Source organism: Tamandua tetradactyla, chromosome 26, assembly GCF_023851605.1.
Source record: "Tamandua tetradactyla isolate mTamTet1 chromosome 26, mTamTet1.pri, whole genome shotgun sequence".
NCBI lineage: Eukaryota > Metazoa > Chordata > Mammalia > Pilosa > Myrmecophagidae > Tamandua > Tamandua tetradactyla.
The window spans coordinates 27,171,979-27,188,741 of NC_135352.1; the positions used below are offsets into that span (position 1 = coordinate 27,171,979).

A 16,763-nucleotide genomic window follows, 5' to 3' on the forward strand; every position below is an offset into this window, starting at 1 on the left:
AGGAAAATCCATAGAGACAGAAAGTAGATCAGTGGTTGCTGAAGGAAGGAAGGAATGGAAAGTTACTACTACTGGGTACAGGGTTTCTGTTTGGGGTAATAAAAATGCTCTGTAATTATTTATAAAACCTTCTGAATACATTAAAAAACAATGAATTGTATACTTTAAATGGTGACTATTACAGTATATTAATACTATTTCAAGTAAAACAAAAGGTATTCTTTAGTTTAGCATTTCTAGCTTCTTCAGTTTCTCAGTGCACCATGGAGGGTCTGCATCCTAAAACCCCCAGTGTGCTATCCTTCAATGATGCCCTATTATAAGATCAAGAACAAGTGATCTTTGAGAAAGATGTGCTATATTTCATCACATATTAGGGAAAAATTATAATCTTTGGTCATTCAGGTTAATGCAACCCATGATGCTCTTATATGAAAAAAAGACAGTTGTTCAATCATCCTGGGGCAACAGATGTCACAATGTTATAACTCTTGCTGAACTACTTCTTTATCTATTAGATGCTTAAATACCATCTAATGCCTAAATGCTATGTGAATTAGCATTTCAAATAGAGTCTTTGGTTAGTACATTTTGAAGAAGATAAACCATTAATTCTTTAATAGATAATCCATCCTATCATAGAGGAACTTTGCTCAGACAGAAAATGACAGATGGTGCTAAGGTACCAACAGGAGACCATTAGAAATAATTAGTTCTGCTAAATCTCTTTGTTATACTATTAACTGTCACCACGTATGGAGAGCCGGAATCTTTTGTTTGGTACACTAAATAAAAGTCATCCACACATCTGGATTTGTGAACAATGAATACTGATCTGATCCAGTTAAGTAACTGTTAGTCCTATATTATGTTATCTTGAACTCACATGGAGTTACTGAATCATCCATATTTGACTTTATTGTGAAAAGACTATTTAGCAGGGAAAATGCTTAGGGATTCAATCCACCAATATGGGGTATTTTCTCACAAACAATGTCCTAGGAAGAAATCATAACTCCACAGACAGTAGTCTTCACCTTACCTCAGTCGCACCACACGCCGCACATCTGGGAAGAGTAGACATAAAAGCACTAGGTAGAGGGATGTTGGGAATATAGTTTGAATAAAGACAGCCTCTAGAGAACCAGCAGTTGTCGTGTGCATGAGTATGTATATGTGCAGAGAGATGTGAGGGTAAGATAAGACAACAGGGTTATTCTGTCACTGTACGCTTTTCTGCTTTCTTTAGAATGATACTTTGAAAGGAGTCAAAGGAAGCCATATAAAGGATAACCTTTAAGTGGGTTTGACCTGTAAGCCTTTCATAAAGAACCTGGAATATCAGCTCTTGGGTTGTCTATCAAATCAAAAGGAATTCTAGATTCAGACATAAATAATTGCAAAGTCATAATGAGTACCATACAGCCTATTCAAGACTATGCTTGGAAAGAGAAGCATAAATAAAATCCACAGAGACTATATTCCATAAGAAATAAAAACTACTTGTAAACAAAGTCATACAAATGAACCTATTGTTATACATTTGTACTGCTTAGAGTTTACAAGAACACGTACAATCAGTAATTCATTCCTCTTGGTACATCATTCAGATCAGGAAATTAAGTAGCATAAATCACCGTATTGTTAACCCTAGTGTAGAGGTAAATGTGGCAAGTCTAAGATCCTCAAAGAGTCCAAAAGGCCGAATTTCAGCCAATATTTTACTTTTCCATCAGTGATTTACCAAAATCACTAATAAGAAGCAAAACTGATAGGGCAGTTTCCCTCCTTCCCACACACTGCCACATGAGGACGCTAAAACAGAAGGGTAAAAAGAGGAATAGAAGCTTAAAATATCCACAAACTGGACAACATATAATCACAATGCATGCACACATATAGTGTAAAAAGAAAAAGAAAAACACACACACACACCCCTAAAATGTTTCAAGTACAATAAGGGAGATAGCACTTCCGTATAAGAGAGCCTTCTGGGGTATTTTCCAAATGTGTTTTCTCAAAATAGTTAGTGAAGCACCCCTTATTCCCAAACCTGGGCCTCTGCATTTTCTGAGAAAAATGAAAACCTACAAAATGTTCTACACTGTACTTAACATTTTCAGTGCTTTTAAAGATAAGCATCTGAGCAGCCAATCAAAATGAATAGCTTTTAATCTAGTATAACCCAATTACTTGAAAAATCTAAGTCTTTGAAAAACTAACCAATTCCACTGCTAAAGGAGAAGCTGGTTAAATTTAATTGTCTCTAAATAGTAAGATTTATGGACTTACTTTATTTCTATTTCCATGACAACCAAACTTTCTTTTTAACCTAACTAGGCAGGGAATGATAATTGGTGGCTATTGTTATACTATAATTGAACACCAGATACCTTAGTTGCTTCAAGAACTCAACATCAGAGTTGCTGTTAATGAGCTTGATGAACTCTTCATAAGAAGGAGCATAGGTGTAGGCTCTCTTGTGATGTTCATTCATCTGTTCTCTGTATTCCAACTGGGCGAGGAGCATCTGGTTAATGTAATCTGGATCACTCAGCAACTCCACTGCTGGCTTCAAGACTGCGGGAAGGAGAAGTAAACACCACTGAAAAAAGGTATTCTTCTTTTATGGATTTTTTTAATGTCACATAATTGAAATTATTTTTGGGAAACATTTTTTATCTACTCACATGGAAGCAATTATAAACAGTTCAAATATTTTTAAAAAATGCACACATATACATATAAAAGGCTGCCTATGCCTTTGCATATGCTACCGACTACAATTACATTCAAGTGGTCATTTTTATAAATGGGCTAAATGTAAAGGAATAATGAAAGAAAATAATGTGGAACCAAAGTGGCTAACAAAGTCATCAACATTAAATACAACACTTTTCTCTCTCATTTCTTTCATAAGGCTCAATATGTTTGACCACTGTAGTCTGCCAGAGAATGCAAGTCAACAGTCTCCCAACTAGTCAAAGCACACCTGAGGAAGGAAACTGAAAAAGCCAATGACACTATCATGAATTCACCCTACCAACTTCAGTTGACAAGTTCCTTTTTCCTCTGTGGCTGATTATGTAGCTGATGGGCACAGATGGCTAATCCTGAGATAAATGAGACACTCAATCAATGTACCTCAAATAAAATGTTATTTATTTGAAATTCTGATATAAAGAAATTTCTCTCAAGTCATATGTTCTTCCATTTTTTCTTACCCTTGCTAAGCACTTCATGGGATATAATTAACTTTTTTTCCTGGTAATCATACTGTGTTGTGGTATAGTTTCTTCTTCCATTTATTCCTAGTTCACAAAATTACATATAGACATTATAGTGAATATTATAGGACAGGTGTGTTAAGTAAATGCTACATCAGAGGGTTGTGAATATGATATTCTTTCACTAAAGCATTTATTATTGGCCTGGATAACTCAAAAGCTATCACTAATGGATGCTTCCCTGTGGAGAGCATAAGGACTGGTTTTCCTGTGTCAAAATAAACCACAGCATGGATTGTGTATTTGACCATCTGTTATATAAAAAAATTAAGTTTATCACATATGGCCATATGATGTTCTCTAATGTGATGATTAAACTTAAAATTTTGAAAATACTTTAATTCCTTTATGTCCAAAGTATACAAGGTCTGCACAGGTGTCATATAAAGTGTTAACATTTTAGTAGGTAGCTGCAATAGTTTGCACAATTATCACTGCATTAGTAATAGCAATTGCATAAGTCTACCTTTTGTTGTGAGAATTTCTGCAAGTATTAATCGTAAGCTGAGAGAATGGACATCCTTGAAGGGGAGGAGACAAAACACCAGAACCCTAGAACACGTGTGTAGGAATCTAACTTCATCATCTGAGTTCCTCAGGCATGCATGCAATGCAAAAGGCCTCGGCTGTTCCTCATGCCTAAAAAAAAAAAAAAAGGAAAATAAATAAATGAACGGGGGTGGAAAAGAAGGAAAGATAGTTCTAAAGACATATAAAAGTTTTATTCCATTAGGTAAAAGAAAATATTTCAGATGTGCAAAGGAAAACAGACTCTGTGTTTCAATACACTGGTTTTAATAACTGGGTCACTTCCTCAGTAATATCAATAAATAATAGTTCCCTCAATCACAGAATGATCTGGAAATCTTATACTTGGAAAAAATGCAAACGCATGGCCTTTTGGGATTTCAAACCAAGCTGTGAAAACTATCTGAAGTAGTATATACAATTACAGGTAACTCCCAACACATAGCAAAGGTCTGAGTATTAACTAGATTATTTTTAAATCTTCTAGATACCTTCTTAAATGTGATCGACAGCTCCATTAAAAAAAAAAAAAAACCTAATAAAATATAAGCCAGGGTCACCAGCTAGTTTTCCTGACAGGGCTGTCATGGGGTAAAAAGTCTATGGAGGGCAGTGCGATGGTGGCTCAGGGGCAGAATTCTTGCCTGTCATGCTGGAGATCTGGGTTCGATTCCGGGTGCCTGCCCATGCACACACACACAAAAAAAGTCTATGGACATTTCTAGTGAGGTCAACACTGAGGAGAAACACTAACCAGAGGGGAAGAAGCACAGTGGGCCCAACACAGGAAATCAAAACAAGTAAATGCACACCGGTGCCTTCATGACCAATGCCTCTCAGGAGTTACCTGTGATTTCTTTTTTTTTTTTCTTCTGCTTATTTATTTTGCATCTGCAGATTTCTGTGATTTCTTTTTGCACTGAACAATGGACACTAGGTCTTACAGTAGGTGAACTAAAAGAAATGTTTCTTTTTTCTCTTCTACGATATGCTAGAGGAACCCAATCTCAATGTGCAAAGCCAACAAATAAAAAGAGATTTTTAAGAGCAAGCCTGCATGTATGCACTGATATATGGTGATTTGTGGAAGATGGCATCTTCATTTATTTTCATTTTTTTCTCTATTTATTTTAAACTCTTAACTATGCTGCCAGCAATAGTGGATACTGTAATAGAGATTGAGATGCTATTCTTTTGTCTAGTGAAGCACTTTTAAGAACAGTACTTTACTTTCTAAAAAATACTTGGTTAATATTTTGGGAGAAGTTGGCCAAAAATTTAAAAAGCCCACTTTTACAAAACCTTCTTCAAACAATGTCAGTATCCCTCTCAAAGAATGCACAGTGCCCTTTCTATCCCATTGGAAGGCAGGTAATAAAAGGAGCCTGGATGTCAGGTTACCACAAAGTCAGTGGGATGGTCAAACAAGCTTGATCTATGGAAAAAGGACTGGGGACTGCCTCCCTGACATGTCAGTGTTAACCACAAGCAGGATGTCCTTCTGATGCCCTCTAATAAGTCTCCTTTCTTGGCTCCTAAAGCTGCACTTGATGTCGACTGAACGTATCAGAGGGCACATGGACATTTCTGGCTCAGGAGAAGGCTATCTAGACTTCAGGTAGGTTGTGACTCAGTCTCTGCAGCATTCTTCTATCAGAGTGGTTCAATCATTTGTTCATTGCAATGCCAAAATACTTATCACTGGGTTCTCATTTCCTGAGTGATCAAAAGTCATTTAACCTTTTATAAATTTTATATGTAAACTATTACTTAATCCTCACATCTATGCTGAAAAGTAGAGATCATTATTATCATTTTATAGACAAAAAAATTAAGGATCTGAATGGTTAAGTAAATAATCCAAAGTAACGGAGGTAATAAACGGTTGAAATACCTCTCAAATCCTGTTCTGATTCTCAAGTACGGGCTTTTTACACCATAATCAGAGATTGAAAATATAAAAGGTAAAAATGTTAGCAAGAAAGAAGGAAAATAATAAAAACATTCTTTCCCCCCCCCCAAACAGCATACAAGTGCTTGAAACAAAAAATATAGAGATTTTTATAAGAAGGAGATCATGAAATTAAAGATGTTATTCATCTAATAGCATAAAAACAGCCATTTTGAGATTTTTTTGATACATGCTGGAACCAAGACAGATGGAACATTCTGGAACAAAGAAGAGGAAGCAGAGGCAAGAAATTAAATGTGATCTGGACTGGCTTAAAAACAGCAACAAAGAAAAATGAGCCTGGAAATAAACACAGGTTGACCGGAAAGCTGCCTCCACACAATTGTCTGAGAGTCAACCAGAGGATGTGTTGCTTTTATTAAGGCAATTTATTATTCTCTTGTCTGAAAGAGGCCAATCCAATTGGGTGTCACTGAGGCTGCCAAAATCATTTTACAGCTGAAAACTCTACCCATGCTAGAGGTTTCTAGGCTGAGGGTACTGTTTACCTGGGGCAGGCAGATACAGATAGAGTCATCATCCCTGACTCACTGTCTGTGAGCCTCATTGTATGCTTTATATAAGATGATACACAATCAGTTACTGGTTCTCTGGGGTTCACCTCCAGGGCACAATCATCTATATGCAAAATGTGAGCGATTTTCTGGCATTTTTTCAAATATCCATAATCCCAGAGAATAGTTGTAGATTTTTTTCCTGTAATAATACTCATCAACAGAGCTTCTAGGCCATATTAAATGCCAGTAAAATAAATCTACCCTTATCAAAGAAACCTTAAAGCCCAAAGAAAAGGCACCTCTCAAAAGAATCAGTTTTCCCTTCCATTATTTTGACGCTTTACCCATAAAAAATTATGTTTATCTTGTAAACAAATGCAGTAAATTCAGAAGCTGGTCTGTGTCTCAATGAAAACTTCATTCTCATATTGAATTTGGGTAACCATAAAAACACTAAGTTTTTCTAACCACTTGCTCGTCCCGCAAACCTAAATCCATCTGTCTAACTGGAAAAATGAGCTGATTTAAAGTACTGCCCTCCATTAGACCATAATTTAAAAACCTTACTTTAAAATAAGCCTTTCACCAAATTTGAACAAGTCTTTGACAGCATCTGTCAGGCAGAACCATGGAAATACTTTACACCAAGGACACACAGCAAATTACCCGGTGCGCAGAGTGGTTGATGAGTGCTCCAAAGGAGGAAGCTGAAGGTGTGAGACTGGAGGGAGACAGCCCAGAAGCCCTGCTTCTCTCACCTTCCTTATTCATGCACATATCCCCTTACCCAAAGTTACTTTCTCTATAAGCAGAAGATTTCAGATTGGTCTAGAGACCCTTAAGGATCCCCAAGACCCTGTAAGGGGGTATGAGAGGTCAAACTACATTTGTAGTAATATGAAATGTCATTTTCTTTTTTACTGTCACTCTGGAATTTTCTAAAGGCTACATGACTTGTGATGACATCATTCCTCTAACAGCTAAAAGAAAGTATACTATGTGTATCTTGGAAATTTTTCTTAGTTTTAATTTCTATTACAGTAAATACAATACACATAAGGAATTGTAAGCCTGGTACATGTGGCCCTCATTAAGAGGGCCACAAATGTTTAACAATTGGCTCCCCAGGGTGGGAAAGCTCTGCTAATTCCACATAGCTTCTGCCAATTCCATAGTGTAAATATTCCTACCACAGACGAATTCAAGCTACCAAGTTTACATCTCTGAACCCAGAGTTGGGAAGAGCATACACAATGAGCAAGACAGAACAAACTAAACTGGCTTCAACACAGAACTAGACATAATCCACACAAACCTCTCTGAGGTTCTCAATTTTTAAGAGTGTCAAGGAATCCTGACCAAAAAAGTCTGAGAAATACTATTCCACAATAATGTTTTTCAAACCACGGGTGTGAGCCACAAGTAACAAAATCAATTTACCTGATCTCAAAAGATCATTTTTTAAAAATGATGAACAACAAAAAATATCAAAGTTACTTCAGGTAGTAAAAGTATTGTTTTATAAAATGTGTTTCTTAATGAGGGCCACAGCCAAAAAAAAAATTTGCAAAACACTGATCTATAAAGGCAGTAAGCTAGAAAATAGTGGGCATGGGATGGCTCTTGTGAATTCTGGCTTCCTAAGCTTGAATTAAGTAAACAATGGAAGAAAAGATGACTCAAGGACAGAAGCAGGAGGACTGAGAATGGAGACCTGCACAACTACACGCCGCAACCAGGTCCCAGCACAACAGCTACATCACAGGCCAGAATGTGGACTACTCTTTGATAGATGCACACAAGAGGACCTCTGAGAAGAGAATATGACTTACCACCTGCCTACTAAGGAGCCAATGCTTTCTTATCCCTTATGTTTTTTTCAAGCACTTTCTCTCTTCCCTAATAGAAAAGGTATAAAAAAGTTGGCAACAATAGGCTACATTAACTGTGGGTAGTACCTTGCTACCCCATCTGAGTCCATGTCCAAGCAGAGAACATAGGCAGAGTGATACTAACTTCAAGACCACTTTTAATGAACAAGTTAGGAGCACTAAAATTCATCATCTTCGCACATATTTAAGAGCAAGATCTGCAATCCTATCAACAAATGCAAGAAAGTGAGTATTTTTTATGAGGTTCAGAAATGGTCTTGTTGAAGTTTATTCCAAAGGCAGATAGACTCACTTAACAGGCAGAGTCAAACTTTTTTAATGTAGTAGTAAAAATACCTAAATAGTAGCTATTCCACATGGAAACATCACTAATTATAGCCTACAAACTCCAATATTAGACTCCCTTTAAAAATCAATTTCCAGTATGTTGTAACGCAACAGAGCTCATCACAAGCAACTCGCAAAAACAAAAACAAAAAAGACATGAACTATATTTAGACTTTTCTAAAAACTGTAAACAAACTGACATTGTTCATAGCTTAAATACTGTATTTAATGGCCATAACACTATAATTCAGTTCATCATACTGCTGGCTCAGTAAAATTCATTTTCCCATTTAAATTATTTATACAATTTTCAGTATCTGTCAAGTGATTTTCCATTAGAAAGTTATAAAACAATCAACCCTAACTATAATTATCCCTCCTTAATATGTCTTTACATTTTCAAGCCAAGTGTTAGCACTCTACAGATTTGTCTAAACTTCAACCACTTATTCAATAAGAAAACATTTTAATGCCAAAAAAAAAAAACCCACAACAAAACAAAACTGGAGAAGAAGCGGGAGTATTTCAAATTATGACTGTTACCTGGCATTAGCAGCTTTCAGGTCACAAAAATGAGCGAGTAAGGTTCTCACAACATCATTGCAGACAACTTTAACCACATCCACATGACTCATTCTGTAGCGCAGCTGTTTGGCGATTTCCCAAAAGTCTTCCAAGAGCAGATGGTAAAGCTGTCCCTCATCCTTGCTAAGGTTCCCATACCAAGACAGAATGTAATCTCTGTAACTGTAGTCGAACACTATCAGAAATAAACAAGCAGTAAGTAAAACACATAGATGAAAGAAGCAGACACAAAGACAGCATTTCTACTGGATACTGACCACCTCCTGTTTAATAATCATTGTTCAAGTATAAAAAGAGTGGAATGCACAACTCATGAGAAGACAGGTAATCTTTCCAGAGGTCTTTTAAAACGAAAGATTCTCATCTAACTAGAATGTCTGGAGTGTGGTAACCTCATGTCCTGGGCTTTCTTAGACAGTTCAATTTTTAAATATTCTTTTTCTAGTGCCAAACTACTTAGATTTTTTGGATTAAAAAAAGAGAGAACATCTTACACATACTGGCAAAACACTCATCGAGTGTGCCAGTTACCAATTTATTGTTCTCAGCTTCAAATACAGCCTTTTTTGCCCTGCTTTATAACACCGGAACTGGGCTCTGTACACATTTCTTCCTTGCCAGCTTTGTCAGCAGAAGCTGGAAGGACACTGGAAGAGAAAAGGTGCTCCTCTGCTGGCTCCCTGGTGCTCTTCCCCAGCTGTTCCTGGGACGCGCTGGGACGCGCAGCAGCCAGCAGGGCACCCAGTGGAGCTCCTCACCCGCAAGTACTAACCACACCAAGAGGGCAGCTTCCCAAAGGATTCTGCTGGCACCCTGTGGGCGGCTTCCCCTAGTTTGAGCTCTCTCAGAAAACTTCTCTGTCACCCAAAAGGCCAAGTCATCCTGTCCCACAAAGCCAGGATCTCACCCTGGGATGAGGGAAAGGGCTCTCTTCCACATTTGTCCCTTCCTTTAAGGTGCTCTCCTTCATCCTGGAGAAGGTGTCTACTCCCGATATCTGCTCTTACAATATTCTTCAGAACTTCCTTTGCCCCGTACCAGTTAATGCTGTTACAAGTTAATTGCTGATATCAATCTTTTCCTGCTCAATTACTCTGTGATTGTGTCTCCTGGTGAGCCATGTCCACTGCACGAGCCACTTCACACAGCAGTCTCAGACATGACCATAGGCTCAAGATCTGCAGTCGATCACCAACCTCTTCTGGAAAATTTTTGGTCTCTATTTTCTTAATCCTGAATCAAATTTGTGCTTTGAATTAGAAAACCCTAGCTCTGCATAAGTGCTGTCCAAAAGAAATATACTGAGAGCTACATAAGTAATTTCAAGTTTTCTAGTAGCCACATCGAAAAAGAAGAAAGATCTCCAGGCAACATAAGTTACATGAACACTATGTCATATATTATTTCTTAAAAGTTTATAAAAATCTCTGTGAAACTACTGATACCAACAAAAGAACCTAATTTAGTTTTGTGGGATGCCACCATTATAAAATCAGACTGTAGCAGTTCAGAATTGTTGCCTGGAGATGCTGAATTGTATCATTTACCTCTTCTATTGATTTATTTGTGACTTTTCCAAAGTCATTCATTTTATAGGAATAAGTCAAAGGAAACAGTCTTATGTACAGTTTAAAGCTAAGAGAAAGTTCCCTGAGTCAGAAACATCCCTATTTCCAGCTGCTACAGCCCCTTTCAGTGTGTGAATTCCATTTCTTACCAAATCACTATGACGACATCTTGACATGTTTTAAACTCAAACATTGGATATTTTATGAAGTATGTATAGAGAAGTAAACCAAATTTTTGTGATTCTTTAATAATGGGTAGAACTTGTTGATAGGAAATATAAATAATGGGCCAAATATGGAACTACGTCATCCAAAAAATTATATATACATACATATATATCGCCAAGTATTAAACCTTCATTGTGACATTACACAAAGGGGTATAATGAGTATTTTCAGTATTATAAGTTATACATTCAAAATCTTTGTTGTACAAAATCTATGTAACAATTGGTGGCACAAGGGGTGTGGACCTTCCTGGAAACATGGGACAGAAACCCCAGAATGAGCTGAGACTCAGCATCAAGGGATTGAGAAAAACCCTAGAATGAGCTGAGACTCAGCATCAAGGGACTGAGAAAACCTCGACCAAAAGGAGGAAGGGTGAAACAAGACAAAGTGTCAGTGGCTGAGAGATTCCAAACAGAGTCCAGAGGTTATCCTGGAGGTTATTCTTACGCATTAAGTAGATACCACCTTGTTATCCAAGATTTGTAATGGAGAGGCTGGAGGGAACTGCCTGAAAATGTAGAGCTGTGTTCCAGTAGCCATGTTTCTTGAGGATGACTGCGTAATGATACAGCTTTCACAACGTGACTGTGTGATTGTGAAAACCTTGTGTCTGATGCTCCTTTTATCTACCTTGTCTAAAGAGTACAACATATGGAATAAAATTAAATAATAGGGGGAACAAATGTTAAAATAAATTTAGTTTGAAATGCCAGTGATCAATGAAAGGGAGGGGTAAGGGGTATGGTATATAAAATTTTTTTTTTTCTGTTTTCGTTTTATTTTTCTGTTGTCTTTATTTCTTTTTCTGAATTGGTGCAAATGTTCTAAGAAATGATCATGATAATGAATATGCAACAATGTGATGATATTGTGAATTACTGATGATATATGTAGAATGGAATGAGCATGTATTCAGAATGTTTGTGTTTCTTTTTTTTTAATTAATAAAAAATTAAAAACAATTGGTGGCACAAAAAAATCAAATGTGGATTCACAATTTATAGGTAGTGAAAACTGAGGCCTTATTGCTGTGGAGTATTTATTAAAATGTTAATGGTAACACATTTGAAGCAATAAATGGCTTAATTAAATGCCTAAAAAAATAAAATAAAATAAAGGAAGAAGTAAAATGAATTTTTTAAATATACTTATTTAGCCCAATATATCCAAAATATTAAGATTTCAACATATAAACAATACTGAAAAGTACTAATGAAATATTTTGCATTTTTCATACAAAGTCTTTACAATTTGGTACATATTTTAAATTTGCAATCAATTACACAGTGTACATCAATTATACCCAATAGCAACACTTCAGGTGCAACACTTCAGGTGCTCAACAACCACTCGCATCTAGTGTTTATCATGCTGACCATCACAGCTCTACCAGGTGAAGCCAGCATGACCTTTGCAAGAAGTTATGTTTTTCAGAAAACAAAAATGCTACTGGGGTTGTGAAGCAGTGGCTCCCCAAAGACATCAGCGGGGAAAAACATTTCTTACATAATCCTGCTACAACTAAAGGATACATGAGCTATTTTTGTTTTAATCACTGATTATGTCTCAAAGTACTTTCTTTTTTTTCAAATACAACTTGATTTGGCTTACTTCCAGGTGGAAGTGCACATCATTTCAAATATAAATGATTTAGCCTGTTTGACTTTGCTTGTCTGCACACTATTTTGACCCAGGAATCCTGAGGAACAAAATGTAACAGGTAATCCTGCTTCTATATCACATGTGGCATACAAATGTCTAACTCAAAACAATTTTTTAGCTTACTATTTGATTCTCACTTTATTCATCTCAGTCATTATGCATCAACTTAGAGGGGCTTAAGAGCAATACATTTATGTGGTGGTTTTTGTTTTGTTTTTTAACATGGGCAGGCACCAGGAATCGAATATGGGCCTCCAGCATGGCAGGCAAGAATTCTGCCTGCTGAGCCACCATGGCCTGCCCATATATTTATGTGGTTTTGATCTGGGTGGCTTTGATTTTTCATGTGTTTCAGAGAAATCTAAATAGTAAATGGAAGCTCCAGCTCAGGATTACCATTCACCCTATGAGGTTCCTATAGAGCTGGGATGGCTTATTTTCTCATAACAGCAACCATGAAAACGTATCCAATGCTTTTTCACACTTCCAGAATTTTGACAGTACAGCTTTATAATATTTTACAAAATAGCATCTTTAATCCCAAAGCTCAAAAATATACATAAAGCATTGAAAATTTAGTTTTATAGACACATACAAAGGTTGAACTAGAGCCTCAAAGGGATTCCATTAGTCTCAAATGAGAAAGTTATGGGAATAAAACAACTGTAGCCTGTTGCTTGGAGTAGTTATCTACTGGGGACTAAGGGGCAGTCTTTGAAAAGATCTATTTTATTTCAATTATACTACCTGCTTCTTTCACCATTTGCTAAATAAATATTTATAAGAGCTTCCAGTATGCAAGCTGGACTAAATATCCACATCACTAGCCAGTGAACATAAAAGAAAAGGTAAACCAGAGCAAAACAAACAAATCATTTCCTACAACTTTCAGATATTTTCTGCTTACTAACAGATATTAATTTGAATAAATGGTGTGGTTTTCTAGATTTTGCAAAAAGCAGTCACATCTCATGCCTAATGAACTATTTCATTAAGAAGAAAGCAAGTATGAGAGACAGTTTGGTGATTCCTCAGAAAGTTAACTATAGAATTACCTTATGACCCAGCAATCCCACTTCTAGATATAACAAAAAAACAACCAAAAACAGGGGCTCACACTGTGCTGGTTTGAAAAGATGTATGCACCCTAGAAAAGCCATGTTTTAATCCTAATTCCATTATGTAAAGGCAGCAGTTTCTCCTAATCCCTATTCGGTACAGTATGTTTGTAACTTTAATTACATCATCTCCCTGGAGATGTGACTCAATCAAGGGTGGTTGTTAAACTGGATTAGGTGGTAGAACCATTTTCTTCAAAACTCTGGAAAATTTTTAAAGGGCTGCAGTAACTGGGTGAGTGGCAAATTAAGAAAACACAACACTAAACCAGTAGGACAAGTTATGGCACCCTTGATAGCCCTTCCCCCACTTGCTCGCCAGCAGGGTGTGAAGCCAGCCCACACTCCTACTATGGGACCCAGGCCCTGGTCCTGCAGGGGCACAAAAACCCCAATACACATACCGGGGCACCTATATGTCAAGGGCAACCTATTTATTGGGTGGCAGCCTGAAAACATGAACGAAGACACTCTTCTCTAGCTCATCCTCCCAGAACTTTCCCTGAGGCAGAAGCAGCTCACTCACAGCTATTAAATCAGAGCAGGCTGGGACAAAAAGATTGCCAGTTTAAAGACATATAAGAGAGCACACTGGTGGGTAGGGGTGGGGGTGGGGGGTGGGACTGGACTATTTCTAGGAAGTAGAGGGGGGGTATTCAGACTTCTGCAAACTGAGGAATTCCTGATGCCATAAGCAGGGGAAGGCCTAGAACAGGACTCAGGTGCAGAAAAGGAGTGATCTTCTTGACAGGAGAGCTGAAGCAGGAAGGAGAATACCAGTTAACACAGAGCCAATTTGCAAAGACTTGAAAGGGTATGCCTTGCATAGGTTTTTTTGCTTTTGCTAACTCCTCAAACCAAAGGAAATCTCTACTATCACTAGCTGATTAAAAATGTAAGAACAGACAACTCAGGGATAACTCCCAGAGTTAACACTTTATTAAAATGTACAGTATGCAACAAAAGAGTCTAAGATTAAAACAAACAAACCCAGGAATGATGATTTATTCAAAGGTAAAATATAAAACATCAGGAACCATCAACAAAGAATACCAGACTCTGGACATACCAAGGACGTTAAAAAATAATCTTAAGTATGCTGAAGAGATAAAGGAAAATACAAAGAAAGAACTAAAGTATATGAGGAAAACAATGAATGAATGAGAATCTCAATTAAGAGACAGAAATTTTTAAAAAGGAAACAAATACTGGAGTTGAAGACCACAACAACCGAAATGAAAAATCCCCTAGAGGGTTTCAACACCAGAGTAAAACTGGTGAATTTGAAGGTGAGAAAACGGAAATGAGACAGGCTGAGGAGCACAAAGAAAAAAGTGAGAAGAGTATAAAAGATCTCTGGGACCCTATTAGGCATACGAATATATATATTATAGGAGTCACAGAGGAAGAAAAAGAGACAAAGAAGGGGAAAGAGGATTCAAACAAATAATGGCAGAAAATAAACCCCATTTAACCAAAGAACTGAATATATATAATCAAGCAGCACAACAAACAGCAAAAAAGGTAAACACAAACAGAACCATGCCCAGACGCACAGCGCTCACACTGACCAATGCCAAGGACGAGGAAAGAGCTTGGAAAGCTGCAAGTGAAAAGCAAGGTGTTATATACAAGAGAGCCCCAACAGGATGAAGCGCTGAATTTTAATCAGAAACCATGGAGGCAAGAAGGCAGTGGAATGACATATGTGAAGTGCTGAAAGGAAACGACAACCAAGAATTTTATATCCAGTGAGAACGTCTCTCAAAACTGAGGGAGAAACTTAAGGCAATCCAAGACAAACAAAAGCTGAAGAAGTTCATCACCACTAGACCTGCCCTACAAGCAAAGTTAAAGGGAGTTCTTCAGACTGAAAAAGAACTAGACAGACCAAAATAGTCTAAATAAAGAAAGTTCTTCAAAAAAGGTAACGAAATGGGTAATTACAAATGCCACTAATACTGTAAGGAATTTTTGGTATATAACTTTACTTTCTACCTCTTATAGGTACAAATATATAAAAAGTAACAATAAAACTATGGTTTTTGACTCACAATATATAAAGATATAAACAAAAAGGAGGGAGGATGGAGGGTGTTCTACTTTGTAAGCTGCCAGAATGTGATATACCAGAAATGGAATGGCTTTTAAAACAGGGAATTTGTTAAGTTTCAAGTTTACAGTTCTAAGGCCGTGAAAATGTCCAAATTAAGGCACCAACAAGAGGTTACCTCCACTCAAGAAAGGACAATGAAATTCAGGGCTTTTCTCTCAGCTAGAAGGGCACATGGCAACGTCTGCTAGCTTTCTCTCCAGGCTTCTCGTTTCATGAAGCCCCCTCTGGGGATGTTTTCCTTCGTCTTCTCCAAAGGTCTCTGGCTATGTGGGTTCTGTTGCTTCTGGTTGCTCTCATGGCTCTAAAGCCTTTTCCAAAATGGTTCCCTCTTAAAGGGCTCCAGTAAGCAATCCCACCTTGAATGGGTAGAGACACATCTCCATGGAAATCATCCAATCAAAAGCTACCACCCACAATTGGGGGGGGGGTGGTTACATCTCTATGGAAAAAATAAAAAAGCTCCCACCTAGCAATATTGAATGAGGATTAAAGAACTTGGCTTTTTTGGGGTACACAACAGATTCAAACCAGCACAGAGTGTTATAGGAACAATGTTAGTATGCTACTGAAGTTCAGTTGGTATCAAATCAAATGTGACTGTTATAGACTAAAAATGTACTAAAAGAAAATACATGAGAAATATATACAGAAGGAAATGAGAAGATACTCAAAACGGTATATAACAACAACAACAAAAAGATAAAATAAATATGAAAGAGAGCATTAACAAAAGATCTGAGGGACAAAAAAGGTACAACACATACAAAGACCAAATTACTTTAAAGTAATTACTTTAAATATAAAGATTAAACTCTCCAGTCTAAGGAAAATATTGGCAGAATGATAAAAAAAAAAAAGCATGACTCAACTATTAGCTGTTTGCAAGAGACAACTTCAGTTCAAAGACACAAGCAGGTTGAAAATAAAGACTTTAAGTAATAAAGCTGTTAAAAGGGACAAAAGTAGGACACTATTTAACA

The 16,763-nt window shown here is 37.0% G+C and overlaps 1 protein-coding gene across 6 annotated transcripts in view; it reads right to left on the bottom strand.

Moving 5' to 3' along the window:
• Positions 1–16,763, bottom strand: part of SNX25 (sorting nexin 25) — a 185,824-nt gene that overhangs the window by 108,415 nt on the left and 60,646 nt on the right. For all 6 annotated transcript variants that reach the window (XM_077144246.1, XM_077144245.1, XM_077144249.1 and 3 more), the window contains exons 3-5: positions 9,047–9,263; positions 3,754–3,926; positions 2,394–2,580 (exon numbers count right to left, since the gene is read on the bottom strand). In XM_077144246.1, coding sequence (XP_077000361.1) covers positions 2,394–2,580; positions 3,754–3,926; positions 9,047–9,263 — 577 coding nt within the window. The remainder of the gene's footprint in view (positions 1–2,393; positions 2,581–3,753; positions 3,927–9,046; positions 9,264–16,763) is intronic.